The sequence below is a fragment of the Cyanistes caeruleus genome, chromosome 2 (assembly GCF_971803275.1).
Source record: "Cyanistes caeruleus chromosome 2, bCyaCae1.hap1.1, whole genome shotgun sequence".
NCBI lineage: Eukaryota > Metazoa > Chordata > Aves > Passeriformes > Paridae > Cyanistes > Cyanistes caeruleus.
The window spans coordinates 36146465-36158889 of record NC_141702.1 but is presented as its reverse complement, the minus strand read 5'-3'; the positions used below and the strand labels follow the sequence as shown (position 1 = coordinate 36158889).

The 12425-nt window shown below is 35.7% G+C and overlaps 1 protein-coding gene across 7 annotated transcripts in view; it reads left to right on the top strand.

Annotated features, from left to right (window-relative positions):
• Positions 1–12425, top strand: part of RNGTT (RNA guanylyltransferase and 5'-phosphatase) — a 213106-nt gene that overhangs the window by 94582 nt on the left and 106099 nt on the right. For all 7 annotated transcript variants that reach the window (XM_086876510.1, XM_086876509.1, XM_086876511.1 and 4 more), the window contains one exon: positions 11702–11866. In XM_086876510.1, the coding sequence (XP_086732636.1) occupies positions 11702–11866 (165 nt within the window). The remainder of the gene's footprint in view (positions 1–11701; positions 11867–12425) is intronic.

The window sequence follows — 12425 nt, the reverse complement described above, 5'->3', positions numbered from 1 at the left end:
CCAAGAGAGGTAAATGTAATATAACTCGTAAATGGCAAGAAAGAGTAAGTTCCTATTTGTGTGTAAGTTATGTTTTTGTTAACTTTTTAGCAGATATTCAAATAAATAATTACACAAAACACTGGTCCTGTTCAAAACCAGAACATTCCTCCCCACCTGCCAAACAATCCCTCACTTCAAAAATTCCCCAGAACAGAGGTTGCTCTGGAATTTGGTATTGTTTGTGTTGATCTGTAAAGTAGTTGAGCTTTGAAGTTGAGTGATGGAGTTACTGTACTTTCTGTCCATCATGAGTTACAAGATTTGCAGCATGTCCTGTGTCTCACCCTCCACATGACTCAGCTTACTCTGCTCTTGGAGATGCAGCTTTGCAGCTGGGGAAATGCACATTCAAACCCCATTGATAAACACCTCTGCTCAGGCAAACCTTATGTTTTAGTCAGGTCTCGTAAAAGAAGATATTTTTAGCTGAGCTTCTTCTGAAATGCTTGACCTATTTTGCTAGCTAAGCACTGCAGAGTTTTCTGGCTTTGTCAGAATATTCCTTCTGAAATATTGCATTCATAATGCAGAGAAAGTGAGTGGATAAGAACCCACCTGTTACAGATTTTCATCAATGTTGTTATTGGTGAGGCTTATTGTTACTTACTTTTTGATTTTACTGTAGTGTGTCAGCAATAAACTATAGCAGCATTCTAGAAAGAAACAAAGGAAACAAAGAGAATAGACTGACATACATGGTGTGTATTGGCTCTAGATGTCTATACAGGAAAGTCTTAGAAGAAACATAAAAATTGCATTTCAGTGATTGTGAGAAAACTATACTTGAGTTCTTAAGCAAAACATGTCAGTTGTTTTGTCTCTTTCCATGAAAAGTTTTGTATTGAATTCTGATACTTACCATGTATAGCTGCTGCAAAAAATCTTGTCTTCAAGGATGTTGTTGGAGTCCTTTGACTATTTCTTTTAGTTACTGTTTCTGTGACATCTAGTTTTTAAAAGCTTGTAACACATCCCATTTTCTTGCAAGAGATGCTTGTGTCAAGAAGAAAAAATGATTCTTCAGATTTAAAAATGTTTTTATTGTAATTTTTTTCAGTATGAAGCATGGCATTGATTGTTATTCATAGCAACTCAAAATATGGCGTTGCTGTCTCACTGCTTTCATCTCACCTGCTCAAATCAAATTCATAGGAAGAAAGCTGTATCCTAGTGAAATAAATATGCCTTTTGACCTTTGTGAGCTCCACACACAAGAAATCTGGATTTTTCATATTCCTCTGAACATAAAAGGCTAGTAGGACCCAACATTCCTTATGGTGTTTAGTCTTAATGAGTACAGAGCTAAATCCCTGCAGTGCATGTTGCTTTCTGGCTTCTTGATTTGTGTCTGTATGTAGTTGAGTTCAACATTATAGTAGCTGCAAGTATATAGCTACAATTTCAAATTTGGTGGATAATTCTAATATAACAGAGGAAGCTGACGGTAGAATAATTAATTGCCCCAGAAGCAAAATGCAGGCAAGTCGAAATCCCTTTTTATCTGAAACAGTCTGCAAAAGAATGTGTCTTCATTCTTCAGTCATCTTCGAGACAGCTCTTCCTGGAAAACCTTGTTTTGAGAAGCTTTCTCTTAGATAATATTCAGTAGCTACTTGTAAATATATGGACACTAAATTTAAGCAACTATTTTTTTCCTTAGTTAAGTAACAAAAAGTAACACTGGCATGATGTAGGATCTAATTAATGCATTCTTAGCAAAGATGCTGAAAATGAGTACAACTTTCCCTTTCTAACCCTGGCCTTTAAATTTTTAAACTCTAGCCAAGTTTTTCTGAGACCAGATTGCAATGGTAAGAATAGAATGAATGCTTGAAAAAGAATAATTATTTAAATGCTTAGAAAGGAGATAGAATTTTGATTAAATTTCCTAATACTTTGTGCATTGAATTAAGTCAAGATAAAGATTTCTTTGGTTGTCATTATGTGTAGCAATGCTGTTGCTATTGGTAAAATTTGTCATGGTGAACAGATATGCTGGTCGTAAATCCTGCCCACAGCAAATGTGCTCATTGAATTAATGCATGAAAAATATTTGTTTTAAATCCCTGTAAAATATTACCATGTCTGACTTTTCTGTTGCAAACCACATTTTAAAGCAATGTAAGGCTCACAGTCTATGCAGTCTCTCACTTATTAGCCTATTAACCTTACCTCAAAGTTGTACTGTGAAAGTTTTGAGGGCACAATTCAGAGATGCTAGTCTTTAATTGCATCTCTTCTGTTTACAAACGCACCTGGCTGCCAGTCACGCTTTTGCCCTTAATTTTAAATCTGAGATTCTTTTTCAAATGGTGTACCTGAAAATACAGATTTAACATGTTTTTGTTACTAATAGTACTCTGGAAAGTAAGGATGCTTATGGGCATGTTTGCTCTTGCACCCTTTAGATTATTTCTTCTGAAGACTTACCTAACAAACACCCAAATGCTTGTACTGGTGCTCCTGCTGCATGTTGTGTTCTCAGCCTCTCAATATATTCATCACCTCATTCCTTCAAGGCTCAGGGCTGTCAGGTAAATGAAATATGGACCATCCACTCAGTTGTGTCTCACTTTGCTTTCTGCTGTCAGTCTGAGAGAGGTGCATTAAGTTTGTTTTTTCTTCCTCCTCCGGTTTTTATGGTGCTGTTTATTGAGAGCAAGGGCAGCTTGGCCAGGGAATGCATTTGAGTATCCTCAAATTCCAAAGGGGCAGCATTACAGTATAGGAAGAGCAACAAATAGTGGCTTATAGGATGGAGAATCAACACAGTAAGGGAGTGAACCTGCAGAAGCTTTTGGGTCTGTGAAGTAGGGTTCACGTATCATAGTGAGTTGTCATTTTAAAGTCTTTCTTGCCTTATTCCCCTTCCCTGTTGATGTTCCTTTATCCATCATTTAAAACTTGACTTATACATCTGAACAGCAGAATTTGAAAATCTTAATTCTTTGGCAAACTTTCAGACAGCTACCTTGTTCTTTCTTCAGTTATTCCCTGTGTTTCAGTAAAGTGCACTACAACTGAAAAGTAGCATTTCTGTTCATTTTTACATCGCTTTTTAATAAAGATCTCCTTCACTATGATGCATGCAAAAAGTAAGTTATTGTTGAAGACTGATAATTAGTACATGCTGACCAGGATGTCTTTGCTGTTTTCATGCATTTATATTTTTTACCTAACAAGCTGCTTGTTGTTGGGGGGCATTCTCTAGTGATGTAATTAGCTTGAAGCTTGACTTGTTTTACTTGCTGGTTAGAGTCCGTAAAAAACTCCATTGATTTCTTTCTTTCTTTCCCTTACACCTATTACTTTGATCCTTCTTTTCCCAACCCAGAGGGCACTAAGGATCACAGTGAAGGCGGTTTGTTTTCCATGTTTTCCAAAATAAAGAAGGCTTAAGAGAGTATTATATAAAGGCAAAAGGGAGTTAATTAAATTGTCATGTCTTGTTTTATTCTCAAAATATAAGTGTTGTTATACCTCAACATGAAGCATGTCTCACCAGAAACTTTTTGAATGGCAGATTATCACTAATTGTCAGAGGAAGAGACACAAAGTGTTGCTCCTGAGAGAGGGATACAGGAGAAGTAGTTATCCAAGAGTAGCTTTAGAAGTTAATGTGATACTAAATCCTTTATATTTTTCAGGTGTTTGTGTCTGTATTCTTGCTTACCCTGATGTGATACTTTTTCAGCAAACCATGAAACTTGCTATAAAAAAATATAAAGTCACACTTGAAAGTTTAAGCTGGGTTGTAAATGAAAATAACTGAGATATTTTAAACCTTAAATACAATAAAGTTAAAAAATATTTTCTTCATTCTTAGGAGTTTTCCTTAAAGAGCTTTTCTCAGTGTCTTTGTTAAACAATTTTCGGCTTCTTATGATTCAAACCTTTATAAACCATTGCTTTTTATCTGCATATCTTACGCTATTGAAACTTAGGATTAAATAGAAACGCTGTTTCCTTCAGCTCACAGCTTATGATAGTCATTCCCATAGGAACTGCCAAGTGGACTTAAACCCAGTTTCTGTCTCAAGCAAATATTCAGATCTCTCAAAAATGTGTCAGTAATCACAGCTGAAGTGAAAGGTGTGGAAAACTTTACAGTGGGGTGAGTTTTCCAGTTGCATTATAATGTCCAGTTTTCTAAGTACTGGCATTGAAGTCTTAAACAGGCTTTCCTTGTCTGATATATTTCAAAACAAAAATCTATAGGCAAAATAGAGTATTGGGGAAATGTCATATGGAAGCAGTGAGAGTGTTCCAATGTTATAATATCTTGTTTCCCTAAATTAGTTTTAATTACTCCTTTCCTACAATTTATCTAGCAACAATACTTCATTTTTTCAGCTTTCCCTCTGTCTCTTGCCATCTTTTTCTTGTTTCTTGGGGAGAACTACAGAAAAGAAATAGCAAAAGTTAATCAGAAGGATGTAGTAAATATAATAACTGTATATTTGAGGATTGGTTTTATGAAGATTGAAAGCAGGACCTCACTAGTATTTTCTTTTCCATGCCTAATTGGGATTATTCAGTCTGGAAAAGAGAAGGTTTAAGGGAGACACTGCAGCCTTCCAGTACCTGAAGGGAGCCTGGAAGAGATCTGGAGAGGGACTTTTCACAAGGGCCAGTAGTGATAGAACAGTGGGGAATGGCTTTAAATTGAGAGTGGGCAGGTTGGGATGAGACAGTAGGAAAAAATTTTTCACCGTGAGTTTTGTGAGGTACTGGAGCAGCTTGCCCAGGGAAGTTGGGGATGCCACATCCCTAGAAGTGTTCAAGGCCAGGTTGCATGGGGCTTTGAGCCACCTGATCTAGTGAAAAGTGTCCCTGCCCATGGCAGAGTGTTGGAACTGGATGATCACTAAGGTCCCTTCAAACCCAGACCATTCTATGATTCTAACATGTTTGAATAGCCCGGCTGACTGTTACGGTGTAGGAGAGAATGTGAAGGTGTGTTTTCATCCTTTTTAGAATATTTCTCTCATTTAAATAAATATGAAGAAGAAAACCACTTTCTCTTGAAATGAGTATTACATTTTCAGTGTTTCTTACTCATAAGCTAACCATGTACACAATGAACTAGATATCTAAAGACAGATTGTGTACTGAAATGATAGATATTTACAAGTCTTCAGGTGTTACAAGCTGATACTTAATTTTTAGTTCTATCATGGTTTAGCCAACGTAGGTGGTTCCTTTTCTAAGAAAGCTGTTGTGAATAAGTGCTGATTGTTACTACTTTTTTTTCTCTTCCTTTCTAGTTTTTACAAGACTTCATACTAACTATACTATACAGTCTTATTTTAAATACCATGAAGTGATTTATATTCTAAAAACACCAGTGCCACAATCTTTTCAAGTATGAAATGGCTTGACTAATGTTTTGAAGATGAAGGAATTTTCCCACGGTTCTTTAATTCACTGGAGTGATAATTCTTTATCATAAAGACAGCTGTGTGAAAACCCAGCAATGTCTATTCCTATGAAGAGTCCTTGTGAATGCCTGATAGAAAGGAAGAGAGTGTGAGGAGAGTAGAAAGAGAAAATATTGACAGCAACAGATACTAGGTGGTCCAGTTTAGGTAAGAATACTTCCATGCTATGTGCAACACAAGCACTAGGAAAAATAATTAGAAAAAACTGAAGCAGTAAAATCCTGTGTTTGACTTTGAAGGTAGCCTAAATTCAGTGTAAAATAAATTATTAAAACTTATATTCCCATATGCAATCTTTTTGTGTGTAAATATCCCATGGTGATAATGACACATCTGCTTCGTAATTAGAGTGTTTTAGAACTATGACTTTCCCTTCTGTAATTGAAATGGGAAGTTCATCTATTCAGATTACCTGAGGGGAGGCAACCAGTCTAGACGGAACAGGATTCCTTTTTGTTTTAATCATTTACATCCCAGTAAAATCCCCTTATTGAGTTCTGGCTTTGAGGGCTCAGAAGGATTTCTAAATGAAGTCACTATACATGCAGTCAGTGAATTTGACTGAGTTTTCTGTTCTCTGAAAATAGCAGCTACTAAGCTTTCAGTGCCTAACTGGAGCTTTGTTTTCAAAGGAGAGGGCTTAGGTGTTCATCTCTGCTAGATGCCTGTTTCCATAATTCTACCTGTTTATTGCCCAGTGTTGGTGATGAGAATCGTAATTCAGTCACTTCAACTGATTGTAAATATTCTGCTTTGTATATGTTACCTTTATCCTGGTGGTGCTAGTTTATCATCCAGTTGAAATTACTGAGTATTATGGTTTTTATTGTTTATCTGTTTACAATTTTGAGCAATCCGAGAAGAGTAAGAGAGAGAGCAATATTTGTAGTACAATCTACTTTTTCTGTTTTGGTCATATTTGTTCAGTCACAGTTTTGACAGTCCTGCTGTTTTGTTCAAGTTATGTTTACTAATTAAAAAAAACCATGGAGCTATATTTGTATGTTTGTTAGACCTTGGTGTTTTCCATTGGCTACTAACTTCTTTCCTTTGTACATTTTAAAATTTATTTTCAGTGATTATTTGTTAAGGAAATACCAGTAATTTAATATATGTTTCGAGCAATATTTTTAGTAGGTCTGATTCTTCAAACCATTTTTGTTCTGTGATAAATCAGTGTGATATTTCATTGTACAAAACAACAACATATAAATTGTAATCATGTTCCTGCAGCACACTGGTTGTATTGTTGCAATTGAAACAGTATTTCACACACTGTACCTTATTGGTGGTAAGATAAACTTTAGAAACATTTTGAAACTGATGAATTCCTTGCCCTTGTCATACATGTTTTGAATATTTGAGTGAAAACTCCCAAAACTGTAAAGTTAAATAACGGCCAAAATTTTAAAATTAATTTTTAGATTCTATTGATTGCCATGCCTTTTGTCTTTTTGAAATAAAAATCCTAAGGGTCACAATTCTATAAAATTTTTCATTTCTGTAATACTTTACTTTTAATCCTGCTTGAAAAAGAAAATTTCATAGGAAACTAAAGAAGCTTTTTAGGTATTGAATGTAATAATAATCTTATTTGGAAACTCAAACAGCACCTTTATATAAAGCTGTGTACAAAAAATGCAGCATCTATAAAACCATGGTCAGAAGAAATATGTACCAGATCATTAATATAAAATGCAAAATATTAGACTTCAGAAGTGGTCTCCAAAAGTTGGGAGAACTAATAACAGGCTTTCATTGGGAAGGCAGATGTCAGCTGTGGGTGCCTTGAATTGTCAATAATAACATTAAACACAGGGTAGAATATCAGGCTGAGCTCATTCTTTATTCTTCTCTCAAAATCATTAGAGCTAAGACAGTTGTGACATATGTTTTGCTCTGGCTCAGTAAGTGAAGACATACATAGAAGGTGTATCTGTGTGTTTTGTGTGTGTGCTGAATTGTTCACATCTCAGGTACTGCTCTGGAGAAGCAAATGGAGCATGCTTTGCTGGTGGGTAACTTCAGCCATATCATATGGAGGAAAATAATAAATATTCTCAGTTTATCCTGGACCAGGGTGGTTATCAGCTGTGTCCAGAGGCCCAGGCATTATTTTTCTTTTTACTGTAGCTGCATTGCAGAAAAAAATACGTAAATACCAAAATCAAAGATGAAGTACTTTTATGGAATTTAGCGCCTGTATAGCATGGTGTGTTCACTGTGTCCATCTAGGTAAAGAAATTTCCATGTAAGGCTTGTGGAATTCGCTGAGCTGTGGCCATGAGGTAACCTTAGATGCACAGGAGAAGGAAAACTTAAATGTGAAGGGTGATGGTAGATCCTCTGTCTTCTTGCACCCATTTGGAACTGTGTTAGAGGGACTGGTTTTGTTGGGTGGGTGGGGTTTTTTTGGTGGTAGCATTTTTTTACTTTCTTACTTTTTTCCTTTGTTTTTCTTCTAATCTCCATTCAGCAAATAAATTGGCTTCCCCCATATCCTCAAGACAATGGATATTAAATGAGCTGCAAACCCAGTGTTTTTAAACCCATTTATTTTTGTGATTCTTACATGACTTGTTATGTATGATGTCTGTGGAGAAGTTAATTTGAAGTAACCTAAGTTTAAATTTAGAAATTTTGAGTCCTGGGTGGGTTTCAAAGTTCAGTAGGAAATTTCATCTTAAGTTTTGAAGTTATGTGGAGGATGTTTTAACATCAAAACCATATTTTGCAAGCCCACTCCATGCTGTGGGCAATGCACAGAGTTTCAACAGGTGAAGAAAACTGAGCTGCTCAAGGAAGAGGTGTTGATTCAACAGATGACTCTTCTCTTAAGGCTTGTCTAAATGTTATTTTGCTTTAGGATACATTTTATTTACAGTGAGAGGGAAGTGTAACTTTCTAGCATAGGTAGGAGATACATGCTACTTGTTAATTTTGTTTTACCCTTTGCTAATACGCTTATTTTAGGTGTATTTACATTAAAAATGTTTAGAACAGGAATTATCATCTAACGTACTTCAGTAACTATGCTGTCAAGTGGTAGTGGCCCTCATCCTTCTCAGACAAGTAAAAACCTACATGTTGGAATACGATCTTAATTATCTGAATGCTTAAGTTAATAAAATAACTGTATTACCTAAAAACATGCTATTACTTAATGCCTGAGTTCAGATTATACATGCATCAATGTCTTGGTTTTTGACAACTTTTAAATGTGTGCTTTATACACTAAATAATCTTCCTGGTTTTGTCAAGGTCTCTGAATTATTTATTGCAGCCTACGTTACCCTCCTACTTATTTGCTAAAAGCAAAGAATTTTATCACTTCAAGATTTTGGATATATCTGGGATAAATGAATTGTATATTAGCAACATTTTTTGAAATTATGGGAAATGTCTAATAACAAAGAGCCACTCTTCTCCAATATTGCTTTTATTCAGTATGTCCTAGAGTTAAATTCAATTATATGCTACTTTTCTTATTGCTAATGTCCTGTGCTTTTGTGAGAATGAAATACTCTTTGACTTCTTAGTTTACTAGTCTGCTGAAGAAGCAGCTTGGCAGCATTGTCTGTGTTTTCCTTCCTCTTACAATATAATGTCAACCTAGCTTTGACCTTTATTTGATGGAACCTAGTTGTAATATACCCTTCTACTTAACAAGCTTTAAAATAGAAATATATGATTGGCAGAACTGCAGGAAATAATTAGTTCCAAGTAGATGAGAAAAGTGAAAGGAATATTTTAAGGAAAAGAAAGTGATTCAGCTGGTTTATGGTGCATATGAAGTTGCCTCAGCTTTTAATTTAACTGTTCAGAGATGGGAATAAATTTAAACCGCTCTACAAAACCATTTTTGAAGGAGTCATTGTAAAAAAGGCTTTCTAAATAACCTAACTGCTTATTGGCTTATTGGAAGCTCAAATGTATTAAATATTAATTAGTTAATTTGCTCTTTCAGACGTACTAATAAAATGTGGCTGGCTGAGTGGAAAAAGTACTACAGGGAAGAGAGCATGTGCACTAGATTTTGCTGAAATCTACCTAGAGAATTATGGGGGTTTTTTAGGTTATAAAAAATATATATACACATTTCCCAAGAAAGAATTCTTCAATCAGTTCTTCAGTCGTTACAGGAGGTGAGATGTGGAATTCTATGTTTTAATTACATGTACAAACCAGGACAAGCTCAGTCACCGTATAGATTTCTCAGGTATGCTATACATAGGGGGAAAGAGAAAGTAAGGAAAAAAAAAGGAAGGAAAGATTGATTAATTGATTGATTTTCCAACATTTTGTCTGTGTCACTTAAAAATCTGTAGATTGTGCATCTGTATTCTGTGAGAAATGAATAAAGAGTGAATCACTCTCCAGCTGCTTGGATTTTTTCATACTCTTAATTTTCCATTCATTTGAATGGCTCTTTACTGATAACACCTTCATGTTTGAAAGGAAGACAACACTGAAGGCAACATTAACAGCCAGCTAAGCTTTCTTCTTCTTCATGAGCATGGATTGGTGAACAGAGATTAGGAGACATTTCACCCATGGTGTCTGCCACAGGCTTTGTACAAGACGTGCTTCACCACAGAGTGATGGTGGCCGTGCTAGCTGTTCTTATGCTCTTATGTAGACTGAAGCAGAGTCTAAAAAGAAAGTGGTTGTGAGTTACATGTAGTCTGGGAGCAATGCATAATTTTTAAAACTGTTGCCATGAACTACTGAGGACTTTTGATAGAGGGCTAGTAGGTTCTAATGCTAGCAAAGAAATGTAAGACAAACTTAATGCCGCTTTGGGCGCATGAAATGTCAAAGATTTTGGTGAAAGCCGATATGATTTTGAAAAGAACTGATTAAATTCATGTTGGTCTAAAACTCGTACTCTCTCTCCTAATTGAGATACCTGTTCAGGTACTACTTGCTCTCTTACCTTTGTATGTCTCATCAGAATGTAATTTTGCCATTTAGTTTTTTGGCCTTCTTTCTTCTTCTTTTCTTCTTTTTGGTTGAGCAGATTGAATCCTCCCTGAAGCATGTTGGAGTAATGCTTTTCCTTTGAGCTGCCTTTAGTACAGGAGATACCTGGTAGCTGCTTCTTCTGCTCAGCATACTGCTGTCGTTGATGATTTGAGTCCCATGTCTTCCCAGTCTCCTTTGCTCATTGGTTTCAATTTTTGCAGAATTATGGTTTGCAAGCCAAGGCTCTGTGAGCTTCTTCTCTGTAGGCCATGAAACGAATGGCTTTTGGAAATTATTTTCTTGTGTGAATAGGGTGGCAAAATGAGGGATGATCTCATGTAAATAACTTCAAGTGCTGTATCACACTTGTAACAATGCAAATGTATGAGTTTTGTGTTTCATTGCTGTGAAAGTGACACCTCCGATTGAAACGAACTTTAGAATTTATTAGTTGACAGTTGCTTGTTTTGTTCTAGTGATATCCATAGCATGTTTTCCTCACTATCTAATGCTCAAAATATAATAAACTCCATTACAAGCCGTTACTAATCTGACAAATGCGCATTTTGGACGCTCATACTGATCTGGTGCAATGCGCCAAATATAGAATGAGCAATGTAAAGCTGCTGTTGTATTTCAGATCTTGAAAGGTCAGGGCATGCTGCTGAGGCTTAGCGAAGGGTTTTACTGCCTTTTGTGACTGAGCCATCAAATAAGTTGCATGTTTTTGTAGCCATTGTTTATTGGCACATTTTCCAACTGCACCTATTTTTCTCTTTTCTATGACAGAAAAATGAACATTAATTAATGTTTCTTTCAAGGCATCAATATACTGCAGTCAGAGCAAGGAGTTCTCTTAAATGTGTAAATCTTGTTGCTTTGTCATTGAAAGTATTGTGAACAAAATTATCTAAATGACTTCAGAGGAAAGCTATGTGGAGAAGTATAGCTGCCATATAAAAGCTATAATTAGGGAGTATATAAATGATTTTACTTAACTTTAAAGGTATTTAGGTGTGTAATTCTTGTGTGCTTGAATGCATATTATAGGTTTCTAGCTTTCTGTGAACTTTCATTTCATTAAGCCTCTTAAAGCCTGAGAAAAAATGCTTGAAAACCACACATTTGAGAAAAATTTAATAATATGGTAATACTTCTGTGTATTGTAGGATTCTAAATATTGTGTTAGGAAAACTTAGATTGTACAAATAATCCGGCGTTTGATTTTAATGCTGACTTTTGTAACTTTGCAGGGACAGCCTGTTGGAGATTGCGATTTTAATGTTCGACTTGCATGTATAGAGAAGGAGATTATATTTCCACGACATGAAAAGATGAAAAGTGGTCTCATTGACAAAGCACAGGAACCGTTTGGTGTTCGAAACAAACCATTTTTCGACATCTACACTTCTAGAAAGGTAAGCTTGATTTCAGTTGTTTTATGTTGTGGTACTGGAGGAAGTAAAACAGTGGTAGGTATAGGTTTTCCCTCAGCATTTCTGTTGTGTCTTCCAGTGAGTTCCTCTGCTAACCAAATGTTCAACAATTGTTGTGGGCTGATTGGCAGATTGGGATAATCTGAAAAGTGGGTTTGTGTTGTGGTTTTTTGTTTTGGTTTGTTTTGGTTTGGTTTTTTTGTTGTTGTTTTATTACTTATCTCAGGCTTTAAGAAAACAGTTTTTGAAGATAACAATAAATCTGAAGTACCAGGTAAAACTTTAAGGACATGGCAATCTGAGTTTGAGATGATTGTGTTTCAAATGCAGTTCAGTCAACAATTTTTTACCCTAATGTGTTACCACCACCATAAAGGCATCTTTGAGATAAGAATATCTATATACTTTTAGTTTATTGGGATTTTTGGGGTTGGTGTATGGTTTCTTTGGTGTTTTTTGCTTGGATTATTTTTTTTTATTTGGCTGGTTTGAGGTAGGTGTTTTAAGTGCCAGTCGTGACTGCCTCTGAAGCCTTCTACAT